This window comes from Aythya marila (assembly GCF_965140915.1).
Source record: "Aythya marila genome assembly, chromosome: 1".
Lineage (NCBI taxonomy): Eukaryota > Metazoa > Chordata > Aves > Anseriformes > Anatidae > Aythya > Aythya marila.
Window position 1 is genome coordinate 18,638,124 of NC_139042.1, and position 26,920 is coordinate 18,665,043.

General features: G+C 43.8%; 2 protein-coding genes across 2 annotated transcripts; both read right to left on the reverse strand.

Annotated features, from left to right (window-relative positions):
• Positions 1-4,157: 4,157 nt before the first annotated feature.
• Positions 4,158-5,693, reverse strand: GJA3 (gap junction protein alpha 3; the record flags this gene model as incomplete). Its single annotated transcript, XM_082756769.1, has 1 exon — positions 4,158-5,693. One exon carries the CDS (start codon positions 5,691-5,693, stop codon positions 4,158-4,160), a length of 1,536 nt encoding a protein of 511 aa, XP_082612895.1.
• Positions 5,694-21,292: 15,599 nt separating this feature from the next.
• Positions 21,293-26,624, reverse strand: GJB2 (gap junction protein beta 2). Its single transcript, XM_082784666.1, has 2 exons — positions 26,547-26,624; positions 21,293-24,635 (listed from the first exon to the last, which is right to left on the reverse strand). The coding sequence occupies exon 2, from the start codon at positions 24,611-24,613 to the stop codon at positions 23,936-23,938; it is 678 nt and encodes a 225-aa protein (XP_082640792.1). The 5' UTR covers positions 24,614-24,635; positions 26,547-26,624; the 3' UTR covers positions 21,293-23,935.
• Between the last annotated feature and the right edge of the window lie 296 nt (positions 26,625-26,920).

Consider the following 26,920-nt stretch of genomic DNA (forward strand, 5'->3'; position numbering starts at 1 on the left):
TTGGAAAATGTGTTTCATAGAATCCCTGTGATTGGAAGGGACCTCTGGAAGTCATCTAGTCCAACCCCCTTGCTCAAAGCAAGGTCAACTAATAACAGGGAGATGACTTACTGCGAAAAGAGTAGCACATCATACACCTGGTAGCCTGTTCAAAGAATATCTCTTTTTTTTTGTTTTGTTTTGTTTCTTTCTTTTTCTCTTCTTCATAGTTTACCTTAGATTATTATTTTTTTAAACTTTAGTTAAGACAATCTTCCCACATTCTATTAAAAGAGCAAAAAAAAAAAAAAGAGTTGTTTTGTTTAGTTGATTGATCAGGCATGATTCTGTGCCTCTTCTGCAATAACTGGCTTCAGGTTAGGGGTGTGAATACAATCTTTCAGGACTGTGGCTTGAATGGCCACGTGAGCAGACTAAATCAAAGTGCTATTTGCTACCAGCCCCCTCTTCGGAATTAACTAATGTATAAGAGTAAACAACTTGAAAATTAACAGCTGTTTTTGCCAACAGACTCTGTTCTGCAAGTTAGTTGGTGTTTGTACAGTTTTTCCAGAATTACAGAAGATAGCAAACTAATCTTTTTTAATACCAAAACAGGGCAAATACCTTTGAAACTGAAACACTCACCTTTTGATGTACTAACTAATACCTATGTACTGAAAATATCTTATTAGACACTAAATAATTTCTATCTGTAATTCTTACTCAGGAAAAAAGTGAAAAGGGTTAGGCCTCATCATAATTTTTCCATTAGTTCCAATTAAGATCTGTAGTCTTATTGTAACACTATGCATTAGGACAAATCCAGAGTTTGGTCTTCATGCTTTACTCACATATGTTGAATTCAGCGATAATTCATGAATAAAGATTAATTATTCAAAATCTGCCACATCAATGGGATTTTTTTCCAACAGATCCCAAATGTGACACAGGAACTAAAAGGAGTGGTAAGCACGAAAGGGGATTTCAGCCAAAACAGTTACCTGGGCTTAAATGAAGAAACAGTTACTGGACTCCAAATGAAATTGTAGGCAACCAAGAAGCTTGACACTGTAGAGTTATTTGGTGGAACTTAAACAAGGTGATCCTAAAAGCACAACCTGTGAGTTGTAGCTTTGCTTTCTTAGACTAGTATCGCTTTGATGTGGGGGCTGCCCTGTCAGATTTCTCTTAGGGACTGCAAAAGACTTGCATTTCTCCCCCTGAACCTTACAGAACAGAAAGAAAAAAAAAAAGAAAGAAAAGAAAAAAAAAGGAAAAAAAAAAAACTTTTACAGCCTTCTGGCAGTAGTTACTCTGCCTGAAAATACCATATATTCCACAAAAGCACCCAAACTCTCTGCAGGCCTAACCACACACATTAATTCAAACAGGCAGACTAGGTATCAATGGATCCTAAGTTAAAACTCTCTCTTTCTTAATTCTTTATATACAATATGGATGCAGTCCTGCAAGGGACACTCGCTACGGGCTGTAGTAAGTTACAGACTGCAAGATGCAGGGCTCCATCAAACAAAAAGTCAGGTTTGCTCTCAGGCCTCCATATAAAAAAGCACATATTCCAGGTGGTTTGGTTTATAGAAACACACTCCAGAGAGACGTTGGCTTCATTCTTCAGAAGCATAAAGGAAAGGAAAATACAGCCCATGGGTTCTGGTGTACTACAACACGGAGATGCATATTGCATTCTTGCAGCAATTGAATTATTTGGCATTTACCAAAACTTAAAAACTACTACTACAGCTGCTAATAAGGCTAAAATTTGTGAGAGCTAAATTCTGCCTTTGTTTACGTCTAGGCAACTGCATCACCTCTACGTTCAGCACAGTTGCAGGGATCCAACACAGAGCAGGATTTAGCTTTTAGCTTTCTTGCAGAAATTGGTTTTATGGCTTATAACACAGAAAATTCACAAGAGCATGCCCGAAGCTGAACACCTAATAGTAGGAATCTTTATTGTACTGCTGTACATTGACTTTTAATGCAGTGTCTGCCCCAAGATGAGTGGCAGCAGAAAGGCTTCTCGTCTACTTGACTAGAAGCAGGTCAAGAAGTCACGGGACAGCACACCTAAGGGTTGCAGAACAGTGCCTCTGACCACGAGAAACTCTTTCTGTCTATTCGAAAGGAGTAAAAAAAAAATCTTTCATCTTGAGTGGTGGGAACATATTTTAGTTGTTGAATAAAATCAACACATCGAGGAAAACATTTAACAGCAGAGTAACTGGCAACTGTAAGTGTTTGCTACAGGGTGACCCTGCTTGCCTGAGGAAGGGCTGCAGTGCCAGGCCAAATACTCTGACCACGCGAGGGGCTCTCCCAGTGTGTTTGACTGCTCTGCTCCAGTTACAGCGCTTCCAGTGGACAGCAGCCATAGGACCGACTCTGAGCTTCAATTCCTTTGGATTTTGCTTAGAACAGAAGTTGGGCCTAATCCCGTGTTGCTTTGTACCCAAACTCTCACCAGCCTCATCAGACACGCAAAATTCTGACTGATTTCTGCGAGAGTGCTTGTTACAAAGGAAAGGAGGACTAAGTCAGTGAAAAGGAAAGCTGCACCTTAGAAAAAAGTACCCAGCAGTTTCCTCCATCCGTTTTTAAGGGAAATGCACAATTTTCAAAAGCAGGATTTTAATGTCTTTATCTAAGGCCCCAAATCTATGCTCCTTCTGGCTCCCAAAACTCCATGTGAATTTTAGTTTCGATTGAATAAGGCCTGCAAGATCCATCCCCAAATCTTGCTCCTTGGTAAAATGAATGGATATTCTGCAAGTGACTTCAGTGGGATCAAAACAGACCCTTTAGCCACTAGCATGTTGCCCAGATATTTTAGCCACCTTTTCTGCAATACAATGTTGTCTAAATCTGTTTTTAGGGACTTGTCAGACACTACAGATTGCTGTTAAAGGACAGGGTAGATCATAACAGGAAATAATGTTGCTTTGGGACTTTCACCATTAGTTAAGTTTCTTTCCCCTTACATTTTCTTGTAAGATCAAAAATCAAACTAAAATGAGTAAGTACACATCCAAGTAAGTTTAAACCTACAGATCAAAATTACTCTAAAAATGTTTAAATACTTAAAAATATGCACTCAAGTTTACTTCTAAAAAGCTTTTTTTCCAACAAACTTAAGCTGGTATCTAATAGTCTAAAATGCAGAGCTGTACTTTATCCTAATGTTTGTCCACGGGCAACGTATGGGGCCACAATGTCTTGAAATCATAATCCTTGCTTTCTGAAGAGAAATTGTTCTGTGTAATCATTTCTGAGGTGTGTGGTTTACATTCCTGTCCTCTTCTAAGCAATGTCAGAAGCCATCTAAAATTGTAATCAAACATGCTGAAACGTGTTTGTGGGCTTAAAAAAAAAAGGTGTGATCATGGTCGGCAAACACTGGATAGAAGGTCAAACCGAACACTTCCTAACAGGTCAAGAGTGAAAAAAAAAATAAATTAAAAAAAAAAAAAAAAGGAGAAAGATGAACTTCAAAATGATAAAATCTATTACAGGGGTTACCTAAACTTTGCCCAGCCAAGAGGATCACACTGGCAACTTGCCATGAGCACAAAGGCTTCATTAAGCTGTGTTATACGGAAGAGACTGCCGTCGCCTTGGTCTTTAACATGGCAAGTTGTTCCATAGAGGTGACGGGTGCCAACAGGCAATATGCCATCCTGGGGTTTGCCATCGGGCTCTATTAGGATTTAAGAGGAAGAAAATAAGTCATGGTGTCTGCTCACGAACAGCTTGTGTGAAAAGGCTGGAAGGCAAGGGCGTGAAGGAGATGATGGGCGGGCACATGGGCACTAAGGGTATCAATGTTCTCAAATCAAAGTCAGCCTCGGGGCACAAGACCAGCTCCCATTGCCGCCTGCTACCTGTGCGGGCCTCCACTACAGCTGCCCTTGGGAGATCCGCCACGGGCATTAAAGAGAGCGGGGTTGGTCCCCTGGCGCTTCGGCCACCCCTGACCTATCAGAAAATGTTGCTATTTTTCCCCACTACAACTCAACAGAGTGCAAAAAAAAACAGCAAGCGTCAAAGTGTGAAACCCAAGCCTTTACCCCGCCCGCGCCGGGCCTGGCCCCCATGGGGGCAGCTCCCCTGCCCGCTCTGCCTCCAGCCACCGGCCCCGCTGCGCTGTGGCCACCGCGCTACACGGCCAGGTCGTCTGACCTGGCTCTGCTGCTGCTCGACTTACTGGCCCTGCTCAAGCGCCGCGTGTCGACCAGCAGCGGCGGCTCGTGCATCTCCACCGTGGTGCAGGCGGCCGAGACGGGCCGCTCCTCCGCCAGCTCCTCCTCGCCCTCCACGTCCCACTTGGTGCCGCTCGCCCCGCTCAGGCTGGTGCTGCTGCCGCTGCTGGCCGCCGCCACGGGGGGCCCGGTGGAGGGTGGGAGAAGCTGCTCCAGGGGCTCTTCTTGCTCGGGGAGGGGACGCTGGATGCTGCTGAGGGTGGAGGAGCCCGGCGAGCTGGAGGGAGCCTTCCCCTGCTGCTCGGCTGCCATGTTGACCCAGTTCTGCTCGGCCGCCAGCGCGTGGTTTTTGCTGTTGAAGTAGTTGACGACGGCCGGCGTAGGCGTGGGGATGGGCGTCGGGATGGTGACGGGAGTGGAGACGGGCGTGGGGGTGATGGCACGGTGCCTCTCCTCGGGAACTGGTGTAGCCACGGGGTAGCTTGCCACTGAGGCCGTGTTGGAGGGGGGCCGCGCTCTGGGAGCAGCCGCGGCGTAGTACGGTGCCATGGTCACCGGGGCCAGCAGCGGCGTGACAGCACGGGTGTCTGGCAGAACGGGAGGGGGTGCGGCGGTCGTCACCACCACGGGTGGTGCCGGCGGTGGCAGGGACACGGGTTTGGTCTCCCCTGTGACCATGACCGGCGTCAGCGTTGTGATCGGCATCTCCAGGCTGTACTGGCTCGTCATGCCCTGCTTGAGCTTCTTCCACCCCAGGTGATATATCTCAAGCATGTTGAGCAGCAGGGAGACAGAGGCCACCACCAACATGAAGATGATGAAGATGGTCTTCTCGGTGGGCCGCGAGATGAAGCAGTCCACGGTGTGTGGGCAAGGCGGGCGGCTGCACTGGTAGACTGGCTTTAGTTCGAAACCATATAGGAAGTACTGGCCCACAATGAAGCCCACCTCAAACAGTGTCTTGAAAATGATGTTGAAGACGTAGGTACGGAGCAGGGCGCCCCCCATACGGATTCTACCGCGCTCATCACGGATTGGGAGCTTCTCCTTCCCCCTTTTGGCAGGAGGATCCTTGGAGTTATTGCTGCCTCCACCACCACTGCCAGGCATCGCTGCTCCTGGGTAGTTGCTGTCCTTGACGCTTCCCTTCTTTTTCAGTTCCTCTTCTTTCTCTTTCCTCTTCTCCTCCATGCGTACAATGTGCAGCACATGGCCCAGGTAGATGAGGGTTGGAGTGGAGACAAAAATGATCTGCAGCACCCAGAAGCGGATGTGAGAGATGGGGAAGGCTTTGTCATAGCACACGTTTTCGCAACCAGGTTGCTGAGTGTTGCACGTAAAGTCTGACTGCTCGTCTCCCCAGACCTCCTCAGCGGCGGCCCCCAGCACCAGTATCCTGAAGATAAACAGCACCGTCAGCCAAACCTTGCCGATAACCGTGGAGTGCTCCTGCGCGTTCTCCAACAGCCTCCCCAGAAAGCTCCAGTCACCCATCGTTACAGATTTCTAACCTACAATAAGAGCAAGCAGAGCAATGTTAAAGCATCTCGTCTTTACAAACCCTGCGTCCCGGGCAGCCAGGGGTCTGGGAGAGCACAGGATGCTCTCACTAGTCACTGCAGGTGTGTCTACACACAATGGCAGGCAAGGCACACTCAGAACTAGAATTTCTGCTACATTTAAATCTTTGAACAATGCCATTTCTTTGTTTCTTCCACCTGAGATGCCTCTAGCTGTTCTTGCCTATTTTTAGAATGGAACAGATGGAAATTAGTTCAATTAATTAGAATATTCTTACTCGTAAAGTGACTGCACTTGTATCACAGTGTGATACAAAGTTTGGCTAACAATCTCTTTTTGTTATCAGGATTTATTTATTACAGCATTCAGGGGACTAGTAATGTCTCAGGTCTCTGCTATTTTAACCCTATACAAACAGACAATTATTCAAAAACTATCAAAGTACAGTTTAATTCTATGACCATACCATCAACACTAATGTCCTCCAAGCTTACTCATGTTTGAGTCTGTTTATTTCTGGAAAGAGAATTATTGGAGTATCTAAAAATATTGGGGAAAATGACAAATTCTGAGAGGAACAGTGGAAAGGTTTCTATAATGTTTTCCCTAATGTCCTGCCACTTGTGGTTAATGTACTGCAAAGTCAATAAAATTATTTCTAAAAAAAAACCACCACAGCTCAGGGCACTTCGGCAATTGTGCACAGAGAAATAAAACGACATTTTCTTACTTGTGTGAGAAACTGGCATATATTATCGGTGGCTTCCAATAATTCATATATGATGGGCTTCCCATGTTCAGTTCTAGGCAGTGACACAATTCTGATTTGGAAAGGCTTAAAGATTTTATTTTATTTTATTTTAATTTAATTAGATTCCTTGTCAGCTGTCTTCAACTGAGAAACAAGCTATAATTTGCTAGCATCACTTCTGTTATCCCTGGCTTGTTTTCAGTTGGAACATGCTGGAATATACATAAGAAGTACATTTCATTCTCCTAAGAAACACACTTCTACCTTTTAGATGTCAACCTTCAAATGAAAACAAACCACAAAACTTTACTTTCATCTGTCTTCAATATTTTCAGGAATAATTAATTGTAATTACAAATCAGATGCAACAATCAACATGCAAGAAAAATCACTATAAAAAACTTATCCTGCTATCCCTCCTTTAAAAATTTTAGCTTACTTTTATTGGTATAACTGAATTGCACTTTGCTCTTTTTAGCTTTTTACTTATCTTTTTTTTTGTTTAGATACCTGCATGTGTTACAATTCCCAAAAAGAGTTCATCATTACATGTAGGAAATTACCAGTGAGAAAACTGATCATTTTTGGTATTTAATTTATTGTGATTTCCAGCAACAGTGTTGCTGAATTTCAAGAGGAAGCATTTCCAAAGTCAGTACTGAACTCCTTTGAAGCTCTCAGTTAAGGTAGTCATTTTGTTAATTTTCTATACTGTTCTTTTTGTATAACTTGATTTTACAACGAGGAACTGAGGTACCTGTAATTGCAGAGCAGTATTCTTCCACGCAAAAAGCAACATTTTTGGAAAACCTGGAATGCTAATACACTTTTTATCTTTAGAAAGTTAATTCAGCATAAACTTCCCTAACAATAGCTTTTGATATCCTACAAAAACTCATCGCTTTTAATGTTATAGAATTCCTTTTCCACCACAGCATGATAAATTGTAAATTATGGTATTAATATACTGATTCTGAAACACTGATTTTGTGCAGGAATGCTTCTGGTCCCCAAACAATTTTTAATCTTTCTTTTTTTTTTGGAAGTATATTCAAAGTGTTTCTAAAGAATGTATTTTTCTCCCTCAAAATATTAACCCAAGGCTGCATAAACTTTGTTAGGATATTCTATTTCTTTAACACTAATTTAGTATCCTTATATGATTTTTATGTTTTATCCTCAATCTAAAGTTTATCATTTTAGTTCTATCTTAGTGTTGTTCAGCAATTTTCTTATTTTGACTGCAAAAGTTGTTGTGTAGCAACAACAAAAGGAATAATGTGATATTGGATAGATTAAGGAAATTTAGCATAATACCAAATTCAGCACTTCATTTTTCTCCTATCCTTTGCATTATTCTGTGTCTATCATTTCAATTTGTCTCGCTCTTTGTTTTCTGTCCAGATAAGCAAAGTGGATGGCTCAAGTAAAAAGTAGTCAAAATTAAGTTTTGTTCTTTTGTTAGTAATATTTGTAATAGAAAGCTTCTGGTTTGGCAAAAGTTAGCACACCAAATTTTCTTTATCTTCAAAAATTTGGTCCATTTTCAGCATGGTCACCCCTGCTTCCATTGGGCTAGGCGCTGCAAACTGTTCTTGACAAAAACAGATACTACTTTCCCCAAAACGAAGTCAAGCTGCCATCCTAAAAAAATATAACCCCTGCAGTGTAAGGTGAACAGACAGCAATTGTCTTTTTTTTTAATATAGACACATCAATAAGTAATGTTCACTACAATTAAAGTAGGATTTTTTGTGATTTTTTTTGGAAGAATTATCTATTGACTAGTGGAAGAACAAAAATAATAGCTTGTAAAAAGCAAAGGAATCAAATTTATTCTCAGTCTTTCTCCATCCACTAATACTATTGAAGATGTTTTTTTCCCTTTTTGCTACAGGCCAGCAATGCCCAGTCTGAGATAATTCAGGACACCAAAGGTATGACACAATGATGCACTTCTCAAAGGATACACTTAAAAGGGATTCTAATTGCTTACATTAATAAAAGATTTATATCAAAGTCTGAAAATCCATGCAGTACACAGAGAAAAAGTCCTTTAGAAGGGAGTGGATACTTCATAGCATCTAAACTGCACAGAGGTGAAAACCTCAGTGTTCATCTTGGTACCAACTGCAGCAATCATTGCCTTCACCACAGATCTGTATCGCCTATACCAAAATATGGGAAGGACACAATTTCCAAAGACAATGCGAAAATACTTAGTTCCAATGGCTAGAGGATTTGAAGAAATCCAGGTCCGTTATCTCCCTTCATCATTAACAAATACTCCAGTGAGTAATTCGTAAAGCCAATGTAATGCATCCAAAAATAACACCAACCATTTTAAAGGGGTGCTTTGATATAAATAATGATTAAATAACATCAGACTAAATCCAAGAGCTCACAGACCTCACGGACTATTTGAGTAGTCACCACTGAGTTCAACAACAAAACACCTACATTTAAATTTAAACAGACACTACTCAGTATTTTATCTGAGAACGTTTCCAAGCTTGCTTTTGTAGTATTAAACTTTAGCTGTACAGTGCTGCTTCCAGCACTGTTGATCACAATTTCAAATAAAAAGACAGGAAATTGCTTAGCCCTAGTCTCATATATGGTTTGTGAAGGGAGACATTCTTTCTTTCTGCGATTGGAAAAAATACAGTTTAAAAAATGAAACATTTTTATCTGTATTTCATGAAATTATTGGGGAAATACTTGCAAAAGAATGACAGAGAATCTGTCCCAGAAAGCAACTTAATTCAATAGTATGAAAAGCTAGGATTTCATGCACCTTGGGTTTGTGTCATAAGAACTGGGAGCTGTATATTGTTTGTGTCACTTAAAAAAATCATTCTGCTGGGACAGAAACTGAAAAATAGTCTGTTCATAAAAAATGGCATGGAATTATCTTTAAAAATCAATGTTCTGCCATTGGTTACCAAGTTTAATACAAGTACAAACAGGCTTTGTGGATGTTGCATTTGTTTGTGTGTGTGACAAAGAGAATGAGCAAGACAGAGAATAAATTTTAAAAGCCATGATGTCAAATATACCCCTCTACAGGAGAGAAATAATTCTCATCTGGCATTTATAACTTGCCAGTTACTACTTCTCGTTGTGTTTCTGACCCTGTCACAGAAGATGTTTATCACTGTCACGTGTATGAAATATGATATTTTATTTATAATTCTACTCATACATGTATGTTTATATAGGCATATATATATACAGACATACACACAAATAATTACACAGCTAGGCTGCAAATACTACCAGATTATGACAGCTGGTATGTTTATGATTTTGTAATACTGATATATCTAAAAAAAGTCCTTTAGTAATTATTTGAGACCTAACAAGTCTCTGTCAGAATATGAATTCAGCCCACATTTTCTTTCATTTCTTGTGGTAGTCGGTAATATCTTGGAATTTGGGTTTTCATCTTCAAAATTATCTAGGCTTTACAAACCAGTATGAGAAAAAAAAATGCTGTTAAAAGAGAACACAACTTGCCATACTTCCTTGTTTTTACGCTAAAAGATCAAGTGTCTCTGGCAATTCATATCCAACAAAAGTAGTAGTCACTTTGCACAAAGTTTGCAGTGGGCTGTGTCATTCCAGACAAACTGGAAGATCTGGAGGGACAGAATGAGCTACTATAATTCCCAGTGAAAATCTAATGGTATCTGGTCACGTACATATATGATACACAACAGCTGAAGTTTCATAATTTGTTTTATAAACTTATTTTGAATGAGGGCTTGAAAGATATCTTTCTTATGCTCACAGTGTAACAGTTTCAGAGGCTTCTATTATCACTTTCATTACATTTTAAACACTTGTGAGAAAAGAATCGCCTGTCTTAAACTCACTGCTACTGTGGAGCCCCTTCCTTAAATTCTAGTCAAAACTTCTTGACTTCAGTGAAAGTTTGTCCTGAGTAAAGCAAAACTGCAAGGAGCCCAGGAGGAGAGCTACACTCCACCTGCTACACTCCTCTGTTCCCCGGCATAGCAAACCTTTGCTCAGATTCACTGCTCAGAGGAAAAAAGACAGGAACAGAAAGTAACCCCTTTTCTTCCCCAGAATACTGAAATGCCATCTAAGAGCTCTACTTTGGAATTAAAAGACAGTGACTTACCAATAAAACACTCTGAAAGGTGAGAAGAGTGTGAAGCTACGGAAGAGTGGGCACTACAGAATAGCCGTCGAGCTTGAGGGGGACAGTCCCTACATCCCAAGTGAGTGAAGCATGAATGAGACAGATCTGTCAGGTGTCCACATACGAGCAGCCACACGGATCTAAAAACTGCACAGTAAGGAGCGTCCCACCCCTTGCCCCAGATGTACAGAGGATAGATGAGCTTTTCTGGTGGTTCAAAGATTCAAGACCCTTTTTCACCGCAGAGGAGCAGGCACCCAGAGGACAGGTTGAGGTATGATGGGACTTCAGGCACGTTACAGGAACTGCAAGGCAGACAGTGCCAGATAGCCTGTTCAAACTTCTTCAAGCGCATTTTTGTCTTATGGAAACTAATTAATTTTTCTTCTAGTTTGATTCTGAAGTGCTCTGGTGGGATTTTCCCTTTAAAGTTCCCTTAAAGGGAAACTCTAGTTGCTCTGGCTGTTCAGTTCAATTCCTTCTTCACATCTACGTCAGGCTTTTACACAACTAACACACACTCAGGATTCCTAATAACACCCCAGGCTTATGTGATTTCTTCAGCAAGTCAGGGATGAACCCAAAATACCTCTGATACTCTTTTTGCCTATGGGGTAAAAAAAAAAGACACAACTTCCTTCCTGCTAACACTGGCCAATTTTTGCCTAATCGAGCTATAAATATCTTCCAAAAAGCTTTAAAGAGCATTTACGCATTTAAAATACTTTGCATCCCTTTAGAGTCCCAAGTGAACAAGTGAGCAACTGGCATGTTTTTGGTTAATTCTCAGGCCACAGATGTGACCGGAGTGAGGCAAAAGCCTGGTCTCTGTGTGGCCCGTACGGGTGAAACCCTTGATCGGTCAGGTAAATCAGAGCTGAGCACATGAAATGCCAGAAGCATCTTGGGTTATGTTTGTTAACTTTATCATTCTGTGTGGTACAAGGGTCGAAGTAAGTCTGTCTCCGCGGTACATCTTGGATTTCATTGCTCTCCTGGTGTAAAACTGGCTTGCAACGCACAGTGATGCTCAAAAGTTAGCGGGAACCCTTAGGGAAGAAACAACATCCCCTACACACACACCCTTGCCCGGCAACAGCCGTGACAATCCCTGACACACACAGAAATCCGTCTCCCCCCTCTCCCCTGCGTTTCCCGAGGTGTTTTGTGAGCTCTGGACACTTCTCCCCGTTACCAGTCCCCAGCCGGCTCCCTCGGCGCCTCAGCCCGGGACCCCCCCCACCCCCCGCCCTACTTACGCGAGGCTGTTTTAATCAGCCAAAGCCCAACTCCTTCGGGGGAGCCCGGACAGCGTCCGATCATTGCTCGTTTAACAGGGGGGCACAGTAAGCCCCCAAATTTTAGCTCGGGCTGTGGAAGAAAGCAGGGGGGGCGCCTCTCCCTACCTGCTGCCTGGCCGCGCCCTCAGCCGCCCGCCCGCGGCGGAGCCCCCGCGGCAGCAGCGGGTCCCCGTCCCTCCCTCTTCCCCCTCCCCTCGCCCGCCTCCCTCCCCAGCCTGGCCCCGGAGGCTCCGTCCTTGTCCCGGGGCCGCTCCGTGGCTGTGGCCGGTACAGCGATGCCGCCGGCGGCCACGGCTCCCGGGCAGAGGTGGAAGCGGGCAGAGCGCCGGGCCGTGAGGGGGAGCGACCGCCGCCATGTCGCGGGGCGCAGCAGCGCCTCACGGTGGTGTACCCCAGCCCGCCCGCAATGCTGCGTTAGGTGTATCCGAAATAAAAGTTATTCACACAAAAGGAGTTTGTTTTGTTTCCCTCAGACCAAGTCCGAACCCATAGATGGAGGCTCAGGGAGCAAAGTGCGTCCCGCTGTAAACGAAGAGCAGGTTTGAGACCACCTGATGGAACCAAACACACACAAGTCTATGGGACCTGATGCCGTGCATCCCACGGTCCTGAGGGAACTGGCTGATGGAGCTGCCAAGCCTCTCTCCATCGTGTCTGAAATGTCCTGGCAGTCAGGCAAAGTCCATGGTGACTGGAAAAAGGAAAACAGCACTTCCATTTTTGAAAAGGGTAGAAAAGAGGACCTGGGGAACTACAGACAGGTGAGCCTTGCCTCTGTGCCTGGGAAGGTCATGGAGAAGATCCTCCTGGAAGCAATGTCGAGGCACATGCAGGACAAGGAGGTGATCTGGGACAGCCAGCATGGCTTCAGCAAGGGCAAATCACGCCTGACCAACCTGGTGGCCTTCTACAATGGAGTGACTGCATCAGTTGGCTAGGGAAGACCAACCAATGTCATCTACCTGGACTTCTCTAAGGCCTTTGACATGGTCCCACATGATATCCTGATCTCCAAATTGGAGACATATGGATTTGATGGGTGGACCATTCTGTGGATAAGGAGTTGGACTGAAGGTTGTACACAAAGAGAGTGGTGGTCAATAGCTCTATGTCCAAGTGGAGGCTGATGATGAGTGGTGTCCCTCAGGGGTCTGTCCTGGGACTGGCACTGTTTAATACCTTTGTCTATGACATAGACACTGGGATTGAGTGCATCCTCAGCAAGTTTGCAGATGACACCAAGCTGAGTGGTGCAGTTGATACCAAAGAAGGAAGGGATGCCATCCAGGGGGACCTGGGTAAGCTTGGGAGTTGGGCCCACGTGAACCTAATGAGGTTCAGCAAGTCCAAGTGCAAGATGCTGCACCTGGGCTGGGACAATCCCAGACAAGAGCACAGACTGGGAGAAGAACTCATTGTGAGCAGCCCTGCAGGGAAGGACTTGGGGGTTCTGCTGTGTAAAAAGATCAACATGAGCCAGCAGTGTGTGCCTGCAGCCCAGAAGGCCAACTGCGTCCTGGGCTGCACCAACAGAGGGGTGGGCAGCAGGTGGAGGGAAGGGATTGTGCCCCTCTGCTCTGCCCTGGTGAGGCCCCACCTGGAGTGCTGCGTCCAGGGCTGAGGCCCCCAGCACCAGAAGGATGTGGAGCTCTTAGAGCCAGCCCAGAGGAGAGCCATGAAGATGATCAAGAGGCTGGAGCACCTCTCTTGTGAAAAAAGGCTGAGAGAGCTGGGGCTGTTCAGCCTGGAGAAGAGAAGGGTCTGGGGTGACATCATTGTACCCTTTCAAACTTGAAGAGGACTATTAAAAAGATGGAGAGTGACTCTTTGCTCAATCAGATAATGACAGAACGAGACACAAACTAAAAGAGGGGAGATTTAGATTAGAGGTTAAGAGGAAATTCTTCAGTCAGAGGGTGGTGAGGCACTGGAACAGGTTGCCCAGAGAGGCTGTGGATGCCCCATCCCTGGAGGTGTTCAAGACCAGGTTAGATGAGGCCCTGAGCAACCTGATCTAGTGGGTGGCTTCTCTGCCTATGACAGGGGGATTGGAGTTAGATGATGTTTGAAGTCCCTTCCAACCCAAGCCATTCAATGATTTTATGATGGAGTAAGCCTTCCCGCTGCTTGTGTGCCCTGTACAAAGAGCTTCCAGCCCCACAAGCTGGGGTGCTTCACAGGCTGCAGTTATGGCCCCTGTGTCAGGCTGGATCCTTTCATTGACACAATGGAAGTGACATTGCATCAGCTCCTTGCAGGATTACTAGATGCTCCTCAAGTTTTACAAATGGCAAGGCTGGCTCTTCAGGGTTTGAGCACCTATACCTGTGATTAAGCCTATGCTAGGAAAAGAAGGCATTATGGGCAATATTTTTTAAAATGCATTTTTTCAAATACTCTCCCCAGTCAAGGACAGCTGTCACGCCATTGTGTGCAGCCCATTTAAAGTACCTAATTTATTGCAACTCTGTCCAGATGATGACTTAAAGGCAGCTCTTAATATTTTTCAGCACTCAAATATTTTGCTGTCCCCTACATTTTGATCAGTCTTTTGTGTGTTCTTGACTGTTACCCTGAGAAAAGAAAACATTGGACAGAATGATTTATTCTAGCACAATGACTCTTCAGCAATAGCATATAAGTTTCTGTTCATAGCTACTCTACAGTTGTAACTCTACAGCTCTGTACTCTACAGATGTTTACAGAGAGATGTAAACTTGACCACAGCAGGTTGTTTTCAAGACTCTCTGTTGCTCTATTCAGTAAAAATAACATTCATGAAAAATTTTGAAACACTTTGAAGAGCTGAGTGTAGCACAGGACCAGTGACAAACTGAACCAGAGGATCCACATGTGCTTGTATCCTTACAACGCTTGGTTGCTACCTCTTAAATCTTTCAGCTGAAAATACTAAGGAGGATGATATACGTTGACTTAAGCACTAGTGGTGGCACTTGGGCAAATGATTATCACCAGAGATGGGTGATACATCCAAAACATGGTGCTGCCATGATTGTCAGTGTTGTAGTATCACAGTGTGGATCCTAAAGCAGTGGGGCATGGTGGCAAGGGAGGGAATCCCAGCAGCCCCTGTAGCTCCTGACATTACAGCTTCCTTCATGCAGTGAAGCCCCTGAGCTGAAAGGTTTGATTTTAGGAGGAAGAAGAGAGAGATCTCACTTCCAACCATCTGCCCGAAAGGTTTAATACTATGAAGTGCTTGGTGTTTCCATGATTGCTTTCTCAATACCTTGCAGGTGTAAAGTGGTATTTCCCACCCGCTGTATAAACTGGCCTTAACACTCTTTTGTTAGAAAAATATTCTTGATCAGGAGAGCAGTGAGGTTCTAGAGGAGCTTTTCAGTACCACCACCAAGGATTTTTAAGATAGAATTCAATACATCTTCAAATGGGGATAATTTGATGCTGTGGCTGCCAACCATGGGACTACCTATCCATGAACAATTTCCTTTCCAGGAATTCCCTTCTGGGTTCTTACAAGAAGAGTTTTGGGCTGTCAACAAACCTCTCTGGGACAGCTGTAGAAAATTCACAGGCAAGAAGGCCAAATCCCCAGGGGAAACCTGAAAGGAGCAGCTTTAAAAATAAAGGACTAATTATGTAGTGGTGAACACACAAGTATGAAAGCATGTTGAGGAGGCATGAGGGGTTATTTTTTAGTCATTTACCAGAATGTGAGGATCTGAAGCCAAATTAGGAGGGAAAGAGAAAAAATAGGACTTGTCTCCATGAGGAATTTGTTCAGAAGAAAGATATGCTTGGGTTTAAAAGTAGGTGTTAAGAAGTGTCTCTTCCCCTGGACACTCTGATAGTAGGATTGCCATGAAGGGGCCGTCCTGCCAACTTCCTCATCAGCACTTGTCTTTAAAGGTTTAGAGCATTGCCAGAGGCTTCAGTGCGTGCCAAATCCCTAAGTCCTTTTTATGTTCAAAGGCCTCTCTGCATTAACACTAGATAGCAGCATAAAACTTAAGTCCATATTTATTTTGTTACATTAAAATGCATAGTTACATAATATTCATCTTCCATCCAGGCCTCCACACAGGTGGCAACCCTGGTTCCTTTAGCAGAAAAAGTGTGATTCAAGGTGGTACTTGGCTATCAGCAGTGCTGATACTAGTTGTATCCACACAGCCTCAAAAAGAGCTATGAATGCCTTCATTTCTGCTTGTTGTGGCACCCTGCATGATATGCCAGTAAAAAGAACTTTGCTTGACATGCCACTGTGCTACAGAAGATGGCACCAAAGATGCTTAAATGCTGAGAAAGGCTGCTGTTCCCTCAGGGGGCACAGTTTCAAGCAAGAAGCACCGAACATTTTCTTCTCTAGTTGTTTTCTACGTGGATGAATCAAAATACTTTGGAACCTATTAGCTATTAAATAAATTGGTAATAAAAACATTGGAGTTCTGGCTTAATCTCATATGATAGTTACTATTATTATTGTACCAATGAGTAATTAGTGTTCTGTTAGACACTACTGAGAAGCACGTTAGAGAACATATTAACAAATAAGAGCTGATGACAGGAAAAGTTATTGTGATTATTTTGTATTATAAAAATTACTTTATATTTGTAATAAGAGTTATTGTGATTTCTAGTTCGTAGGAACAGATGCTTTCTGGTCATCCTTCTAAGAGCAAAAGCTCCATGTGATGAAGAAGAGGAAAAATTACAACTGTTCAAGCCAGGTATTTGTACAGAAGAAGAATCAAAAAGAGATACAGGATGTGCATAATCTTAAAATAAATGTCACTTTTTGTCACTTGGTCATGGCAAGAAGTTTCTGTTTGTTTTCCAAACTACTGACAGAAAAGTGAGGAAATAAGAGACAAATATTGATATTTGAAATATATTAATATCTGCCATGAGCCCGTCAGGAAGCAAATTGAGCTGAAAACAGAACAAAAGGCAGAGTTCAGGCAGTTCTCTGTTGAGCTAGTGAGTTAAAACAACACCTACAAGGGCTGAGGGGGGATTGTGATGAAGCAAGGGACAAGAGGGCAGTAGGTGAGAAGCAGAGCCAGTAGAGAGCAGGGAAGGTACAGCAGCACAAGGGGGAAAAGACTTTTGCCTTTCTAGTAGCAGCCAGCTATGAAAATACAGCCAGAGGCTGTGATTTGGAATTGCATTGTGCATAGCAGCAAATACGACTTAACATATTGCCATTCCCTCCACCCCTTCCGCTCACTCCCTGCAGCTCTTCTTGCCCAACACCATGGCCTACTGCCCCACAGTCACGTCAGCAGAAGCGTTAGTTCATGTGCCCTCCCTGTAAGCCATATCAAGGAATTGGTCCAGCTAAAAATCAATGCACCAAAGCAAAACACTTGTTTCTGTATCGGCTAAAAGAGTCACCAAATGCAGTGCCAAGTGCAGCTGTGCAAACAACCGTGCTGGCACGGTAAAGGTCCTGGAGCAGAGGTGCTGTGTTGGATGGGGAGGGAGAGACATGGATGGGGTTAGGGGTGAGTAGGAAGCACTGACATCAACGTTAATATCCTAAACAAGTGCTACCAGTGGATGCTTTGTAATGCCAAACCACAACCAAAGCTTCTGCACAAGGAAACTGCTCGCCTGATGTTCTTTTGCATTGTACTCAGGGTAAGAACAAATAAAATGTATTTACCAGGAATACCTTATTGACATACATCACGACTTTGTCAAGGCCTCAAACGCCGGATACCTTCCAAAGAAAGGAACAGCAAAAGGAGCGGAAAAACAAGCAGAGCTCATGTATGGGAAACTGTCTCTGCAGAGTTCAAGCTGCTGCACAATGCGATGGTCTGGTTTGAACTGAAAGAAACTGGTAACACAAAATGGCTTGCTAGCACTCTGAAACTGCTGGATGCAGACCAGGCTGCAGGGAACTCCACCTATGGATAGTCAATGGGGCAGCAGAGCTGAAAATTGGTCTGGGTTTTGGTCTTCCTCCTATCGCGAGGAATGCCTGCGTTGTGAGATATAAAACTGAGGCAGAAAGAGCTTTTTACCCACTCTGCTGAGGAGAGAAAACAAAAAAACAAAAAAACAAAAAACAACTATCACCAACTTCACTTATATGAATTGCAATTTTACTTGGATAAAGTTGTACATGTATGCCACCTTGTATGCTTTTGTCAAGTGGAACTTATTACGGTGCAAGAATGTGTTATTGGAATGACTAAAACCAGAAAGAAACCCTGCTGATAGAGATCACACTGGACAGACCTGTACACTGACACGTAGATTTGAATTCATATGAAAAAGATTTTTATTTAGTAGCTGAGCTTTGGCTCAGCAAAAAGAGCCTGTACAACTTGACTCTTCAGTTGGGGCCTAACTCTAACTCAGTGCTCAGCCCTCTTCACAGCATGCTTTCTGCAGTGAGTGACCCACCTCTCATTCCAACATAAGCCTTTTACTTCTTGCCCAGTTGCCAGCAGATATAAAGAACAGCATCCTCATCTTCCTTGCCACAATCTTTTGCATATTTGGGGAGTTCTGTGGACCTTCCTTCAGATGTTTCCAGGCTGGCCCATTTCTTTCAAGCTTTCCTCACAAATTCTGTGTTTTAGATATTTGGTTGTCTATTATTCCCAACTCCAGTTGATACACGGGCTTTTGTAACAGAAGGTGCCCCAGAATAGGATCCAGATAAGGACTTGAAGGTGCTAAGAATACTGAAAGCATTTCAGACATCATATTTTTGGCAAACCTTTAATACATACTGGTATGATATTTTTCCGAGTCAATAACATCATTGACTCATGTTCCATTGATGGGCTACTACAAACTCCAGCTCTTCCCTTCAAAAATTGTTCATTGCTTCAGAACAGTTCTCCATCCTACAATTTTGCAAGTGCTTAGGGTTTCACAACGATAGCCTTTAGTCCTTCCCAACTTCTCAAACTGCGTTGGTTATACCATTTCTCCCGGTGATAAGGATCTCATCAAATTCCAGGCCTGTCTTCCCAAGCACCTGCAGTTCCTCCCAGCTGCATAGTTTATCCCACTTGGGATAAACTCACACTTCGACAATGAATCATTAACAACTATTTTACTGCTATATACAAAAGCTTTTATCATGGCCTAGGCAGAAATCATTCCTGACAAATCCATGTTGCAATGTCTTCTATCAGATAACAGTTAGATAATGATTCAGTCAGGTTGTTCCTCGGTGTCTGGGTGCACATGTGCATGGATGTGTTTGGTTTTGTTAATTTGTGCTGGAGAGGTTGTGGCAGCTCCTTACACCGTATATTAAATGCTCAGTCCTTGGACAGGATGCAGCATCCAGGGCAGGGACATGACTAACCATAAGCAGGTATTACGAGAATGATGCAACACACAATAGGTTTGAAATCTTTACCACACAATGATTATAAAATATTTTTTCTGGCACCTGTCATTGCAATGATCTTAACAAACAATGCTTGATTAACCATCCCTACTCCCCGTGAACACGACATAGTTATCGTCTTTATCTTTTAGTTGGGAAAACTCAGGAACAAGGGGCATAGGGGCTAAGTCTGTACTAGGACTGCTATAATACTTTCAGATCAAGTGAGAGGAGTCTTAGGAGAAGAGTAATGTTGGATATTAGACAGAAAATTTTACAGTTTCCCTATCAAAAGAAGGTGCTGCAGTCTTGCTAATGGGTGGATCTCTTGGAGGAGTAATTTTTGTATTCTCTTAGAGACTGAACCTCAGTTGAAAATTATCTGCAAAGTGTTTTTAACAACATTTCACGATTCTGGCTTAAACAGATTTAAAACTGCTATTTTCTTTCACATCTGACAAGCCTGTATTACTGTAATTGCCAGGAGGACAGCAAAGATATACGCTGCCTAAGCTAGTAAGTGTGCCCAGCACAGCTTGCCCACTGAAAAATGCTGCCTGCTTCGGACCGGCGTGGCTGCAGCATTTATCAGGCGGGGCACTATGAGTGACATGTTGAAATGCTGTTTGGTTTTAGGAGTGCACAGAATGCACACTGCTGTTGGAAAGCCTGAGAGCAAGGCTTTATGTGAACAGCTTCAAAGACACAATGAAAAAGCAAATAGAAAACATCATTTAAGCACAGTAATCCATCCAAAACCTGCAGTGATTCATAGCTCGGCTGTGTAAGTTCCCTACCCGTTCACTCTAAACACATTCCCTTAAATGCTAAGTCGTGTTGGTGTGGTAGCACTCCTTTACCAGAAAGGCTGATGCAAGCATCTGGCTGCCTGACAGGATGCTTGGAGAGGATTTTATTTTATTAGATGGATTGCTGTGGGCATAGAGCAGGTGGGTGTAAAAATAATCACTGAGTTACCGCCAGTGATTTTACAGGGAAGAAAGTACATGTAGCTCCTGAAGTACTTTGAAGATCATTACCATTCATCTTAGCTAATTAAGTCTTGGATAGTTACCATTACTTTTGCTATTGCCTTAGCTACAAACAGGTTTAAATGACTGTGTACATCCTATGATGGTGAAAATCCAAGGAAAACTGGAATTAACACCCAGATTAGTGACTGCCCTGGTTATCAGGACAGGTAACCACAAAATACAATGAAATTCGTTATGATTTTGTTGCCCGTAAGCCACGTTAGCCTAGGTTGTAGGGGAAGGAATTGTAACTAGGGAAAATGAGAAATTAACCTCCATAGGGCTGTTTTTAGTAATGTGCTCCTGGTGTTGTATATTTGTTGTTGTATATTTACTTTTTACCAAAAAAAAAGCAACTTCCAACAATGCTGCTGTTTTGAACTGAACCTCCATGGTACAGCAGTGCTCATCTCTGTATGGACCCTGCCATTTGTCTTTTATGTTCTTGCTGTTGGATAGGAAATAATACGGTATTATCACAACACTGTATTAGGTATTTTTATACCCAGGAGTCAGAATGCGGACTTCTGGCTTCCTTTTAATGTAGTCTTTCACCCAGGGGAATATTTCTTTGTTTTATTTTGTTTTCTCTAGATGGGTCAATGAGCTAATAGTGAAGTTTGCTTTGCTGCCCTTCTGACAAGCATAGTTGTAGGCTTGGTTTTAAGGTTTTAGGGTGAAAGTTTAGCCTTGTCATAGCCAATGGAAAACCTCTGGTGATTTCAGTCAAGGTATAATTCTAGCCTGTCCCACTCCTACACTTCCCAGTTTGGACACCACATTATTTGACACTTTACATCCTTGCTGTGCTGTACTCCAGGCAGTAAGGAGTCGGCCTTCTTTACAGTCAGGACTTCAGATTTGCTGCCTGAAGTCTTCAGCACTCGTGACCTTCATTCTGCAAAGTCTAGGAGCCACATGCCAAAGGTGTAGACACTGTGTATTTCAGGAAAGAACACACACAATTCCAAAACAGCATTGTATTTTAATCGGTATCAAATCTATTTGTAGGTCATCCATGCAACGTAGCACACAGAAACAGGTGCAAAGTGTTTAGTTTCTATTATCTGAACATTTTTTTCCCTACAAAGCAGCTTTTTAGAAAAATAAAAACATAAACAGAAATCTCAGAGACAATAAACACCTCCTGCTAGAGCTATTATCCTCTGATATTGCAGTTCCAAATTGAACTCCTCTCTTGGCCACTTCCAGCCACTTTCCCAATTTCTATCTTTTTTTCCCCTTATATAAAACCTGGTTGCTAAACTGCTAGCTGAAGATACTTAACCTCATCTTGCTGGTGTTATCAGTCGTGGTGCAGCTCATTTGAAATTCCAGTTAAAGGCACACTGGGAAAAGAAATTCTCCCCCCAATGGAGTGGTTAGGTTTATATGAGCCTTTTCCAGCTGCATACTGCTAGTACAGGAAGGATTTATACAACATACTTGATTTCTAGCACTGATCACACATGTGGCCTTCCACTAAGGGCTCATGAAGTCAGCAGGATGTAGCTGGTAGCAAAGGCAGTGTAAGTGGTTGAAAACAAGCTGTGGCAGAAGGATAAAATGCTTACAGTAGCTCGTGGCTATTAAATGTATTATTGGTGCATACGTTTTCTATTGCAGTAAACAGATTTTCCTTAGACACATTAGGCAATACATGGCACATAGAAGTAATACAGAAAACAGACACCACAAAAGTGCTTTAATCATGCTTTCGGCAGAAAATAAAAATCTTGTTGTTACAAAAGAAATGTAATACTAGAGCACCGGGAATGTAGATAGCTTGTTCTTTGTGCTCATACACAGAACAATGCAGGAACTTTACCAAGCACAAACCTTGTATGTGCCAAACTTTGTTCTTTAGAGTTGAATTAAGGATGTTTTCAGAGACCAGGTTTCCAGTTTCTCATTATTGACTTTCCATCATTTTGTTCATGCTTCCAAGGATGTTGTTCCTATTTTTTTTCCCTGCTCCCCTGTTAGAGGAAAGATTTCCATCTGCAGTCAAGCTGCAACACTGGATGCAGCACACCAGCAAGGGGAGCCTGCTTGTGCTCCACGTCCAGGGCACAGTGAGGGGTCACGAGTCTTAATTAAGGCAGCTTTGTTTATCCAACAGTGATAAACTTAAAAGTATTTGAGGAGACAGATGCAAAAAAGAGAACCTAAGATAACGCTCATTCTTTTGGGAGGAAAGCTAATTATTAAAGCTAAGGAGAAACAGGCAGCTTTCTAGAAGTGAGTTCAATGGGCGGGCACTTGGGAGGTTCGCTGCACTGCTCCATGTGCTGGTGTAGCTGCCTAGGACAGGCATAAAAGCAGAACACGTTTCAAGACTTCTCTGGAGAAAAGACTGACTCACACAGATCAAGTCAGTAAGGTACAATTCACAGCTCAGCAATGTGAACTTTAAGAAAAACACCAAATTCTCAAGATCCTCCTCATTTCTGATTGGGGCACTTTGCTATTTCAGCTGTGCAAATTGTCTGTAATTCTTGCTGAACATATGGCAAGAAGAGGAAGGGTGTTTCAGTCTCACAATGTGGAATGTCAGAGACTAGGAGTGGTTTGGTGCACTCACTCCAAAGGTACCTCAGAGTGGGAGAAGGTTTCATGAAGAAAAGTTACACAGGATGTATGAGTAATAAAGGGAAGAAAAAAACAAAAAAAACAAAAAAACCAAAAAAAAACTAATGGAAGGAGCACCAATAGGTGCACTCTACTGGGTATCATGCTATAAGTGTTGAAGCACTTCTGGAAAACAAACAGAATGAAACAATGAGGCAATTTTTCTTGATCTTTACTGAAAAAAATGTTCAAGGTACACAGCTGAAGGAGGCCTGGTCAGGTGATAAAGTGTTATCAAATAAAATCTACCGTACTGAGATTCTCCACAAAATGTTGGGGAGGCAACAGCCCTTTTCTTTCACCTGACCAAAAGAAGGAAAAATAAACTTAATTCCTCCGACTGCTGCAGCCCCTGGGAGTGGAGGGAGGAGCACTGACCACAAGCAGTTGAGTCTGGCCACCCCCAGCCACATACCAGTGGCTCCACAGTGCAGGAAAAAAACAAAAAATAATAAAAAAAAAAGTGCTGGTCCCCAGCAAAGCTGATAGCATTTGCTAAGAAATTCATGTCTCTCCAGAATGCTTAGAGAGAATAGGACACATGCTATAATGATCCTGTCTGTCTTCTCCAGGATCTGGAAGTTCCTCCCAAAAAAACCCTTCCTCCCACTTTTGACCAAAACCCTTTGTTTTTGGCCTGCCTCTGAAGCTGACACTGTGTTTGTGATTCCCTGCTCTTTTGTGGGCACTAGAGTCTTCTCTGGGCTTTTCCACTCCCCCTTTTTGAGAAGTGACCATTACAGCAGGAGGCAAACTTGGAAAAGCTGCTGCCAAAAGACTTTTCTCTCTATTTGTGGATGCAAGAATACTGAATTAGCTCATAACCTTGAAACTTGCCTCAGTGTCAGCTTCCCAAGCAGGCTATCATTATAAAAATGTCCTTTTATTTTTGTCCTTTTCTTTGAGTGTGAAAATATTGCAGATTGTTTTCTGACACCTAAGAAAATTTGAGGGAAATGGGGAGCTAGGACATCCTGGAACTGGGAGATTATTTTAAAGCTGCTGTTTTCCTGGAGTGTTTCATGCAGATTTTTGCCACTAGGTAACACAACTCAGCCAGATTCAACGTCATGCAGATCCCGGACACAGCAAGCATGAAAATAGTAAAGGTGGTTTTCTCGGTGGGCCGAGACACAAAGCAGTCCACTACGTTGGGGCAGGGCCACGCATCACACTTCACCAGGCGAGGCATCTGGTACCCATCGTACATGTAGTAGAACACGTACATGAAGACCGCTTCAAAGATGATCCTGAAGAAGATGCTGCTGGTGTACGTCCACCACAGGGGACCTCGAATGTGAATCTTTTCGTTCTTCAGCTCTTCTATATCAATTTTCTCACCGTTTCTGAAGCGCCGTTTCTTCTCATGCCTGGTGTAAGCTACGTGCATGGCCACCAGCAGCGCAGGCGTGGAGACAAAGATCAGCTGCAGGGCCCAGAGTCTGATGTGAGAGATGGGAAAAAAGTGATCATAGCAAACATTTCTACACCCAGGTTGAAGGGTATTGCAGACAAAATCTTGCTGTTCATCTCCCCAGACTCTCTCTGCAGCCACGACCAGGATCATGATGCGGAAGATGAACAGGACCGTGAGCCATATCTTCCCGATGCTGGTGGAGTGTTTGTTTACACCTCCCAAAATGGCCTGCAGAGATCCCCAATCCATCTTCTCTTCTGTGTCCTTCTACCTGTAAGATGACATAAAACACCAAATAGTCACTTTTCAAGGGGCAAAGAATCATTTCCAGATCTCCTATCAACAAGAGGACTTCCTAGCACTCACTTGAGAATCGTAGTGAAATGCAAGCCACCTTCATTAATACCATCTGTACGTTCATGGATTCAAACAGCCTATTAGACTCTCTCCTTCCATATATTTACAAATATTAAGGTGTGCTTGTCCCGATTTCCTAACAAGGCATTTGGTAGGCAATAAGTCACACCTTCGAATATATTTCCTCCCTGCATCCTCTTGTGCCATCCTTCCCTTTGAGATATTTCTCCCTGTGGTTGGCTCTTGTTGCTTTGCCTTGCCACTGTGTTTCCCAAAGCAATAGAAAGTTATACCACTGCATAAGTTAACACCACATCTGGACAAAACAGGTGATTTTTATAGAATTTCTTTGCCAACGCCACAGCCCTAGAAGGCTGGGCTGTACTTGCTTTGCCTCCCAAGTAAGTAACACTTGGCCATCTCTGTCAGAAGCCCTCACTCCTCCCAGACACCTCCAGCAGGCCCCCAAGGCTGTCTGCTGCAGCTCAGACGCATCCTTTCCTCGGCAGGGCCTTCATCACTGTAAGTACAGCGTTTTATTATGTCAGTGGTGCCGAGAAACCTCAAGCCAGCTCTGTTGGGGCCATGTGCATAGATAGCACTTACCAGCAGGCACAGGAAGGCACTGCAGAGCCTGCCCTGCCACATTCATCCCTATCTCATCAGAAAAGGAGACACACAGAGCCAAAGAGTTGAGAGACAAAGCCCTTAGCTAAAGAGTTTATGTTGATTTTCTAGATGCTATCACACACCAGTAAAATACACAGGAGACTGAATGTCAGCTAAGTCCTATTTCAGCTTTCCTCCCTTCCTCATACTCCTGAAGAAAATCTATACCTTGTGAAAAAAGAAGCTTAAGTTCTGCAGAAATCAGAGTCCAGCCTCATCTTTCACTGGTCAGCAGCCATTTGGAAACTCTCCCTGAACTGGGCAACACACGAAATCCTTAGCTGGGAGCTCACACAGCTGCTCCGTGAGGTTCAGGCTCCAGCCTCACATGGGAGCCACAGAGCCCCTTCTGCCCCGGGGCAGTGCACATGCTTTAGGGTGAGCACGGTACCTTGCAACACCAGGCTGGTGAAGTCTCCAAATCCTCTAGTTCTCATATAACAGGAAAAATAAAAATAAATAAATACAACTTCTTCACGCTGCTGCCGTTAGGGTATGACCGAGGGCCCAGCGTGCCCCAACACATACCCTTGGTAAGAGGGCCTCGCTTGTACAGACAGGCCTCGAGGCATGAGGAGCAGGTCACACGAAGAAAGGTTAAATTGGGTAAAAGGAAATAAAAAAGCCTCGAGAAGGTGCCTGCGATCCCTCCCACCGTTGGCGATCTCACACTGCTGAGACCGGCAGGGTTTTATGCAGCTTTTGATGATCACCTGAACCCATGGCCGCGATCAGATACCGGCATCTTTGGGTTAAGATTTCCTCTTATTTGTGTGTAATCGTTAAAATAAATATGAAAAAAAAAAATAAATAAGGAAAAAAATACATATATATATATATATATATATACACATGTATATTAGTGAAGTATTTAAGGGGGGCTAACCGGGACCGAAGGAAGGTTATCTGAGTGCACACCCCATCGGGATGAACAACCCAGGCTCTAAGAGCAGGCTCACACCACAGTTTTGAACCAGAGCTGGAAAATTTAGGGAAAAAAACGATAAAAATAACACTACAGCACAGCTACAAGACACCCCCCTGCTCAGCTGCCCCTTCCCAAAGCGCCCCTTCCCTTCGACCCGGGTCCCCGGCAGGCACCCCCTAACCCCAAACCCGACCCCGCGGGCGGGCAGGAGCCGCTGCGGAGCCTCACCTGGCACGGCTCGGCTCGGCTTCGGGTCCGGGTCCGGGTCCGGCGGTGTCAGCGGAGCGGCCGGTGCCCGGCTCGCCGCCCCGCGGCTCTGAGGTCCCTCCCCGCTCACCTGCCGCCGCTTTTAACCCGCCCCGAGCCCGCCTCCGCCCGCCGGGGCCGGGCCGGGGCCCGGGGCCGGGGCTGGGCCTCAGCCAGGCCGGGGCTAGGCAAGGCCGCCCCCCCACACACACACCCAAAACCCGAGGCACCAGCCCCTTCTCACTCTTCTTTCACCCCCACTGCTGCCCCTTCGCAGTCTTCTCAACACCATCGTTCACAGCCCAGTTTTGGTTTCCTGATTTTGTTTTTCTGTGGCCCAAAATCCTGTCAGAAAA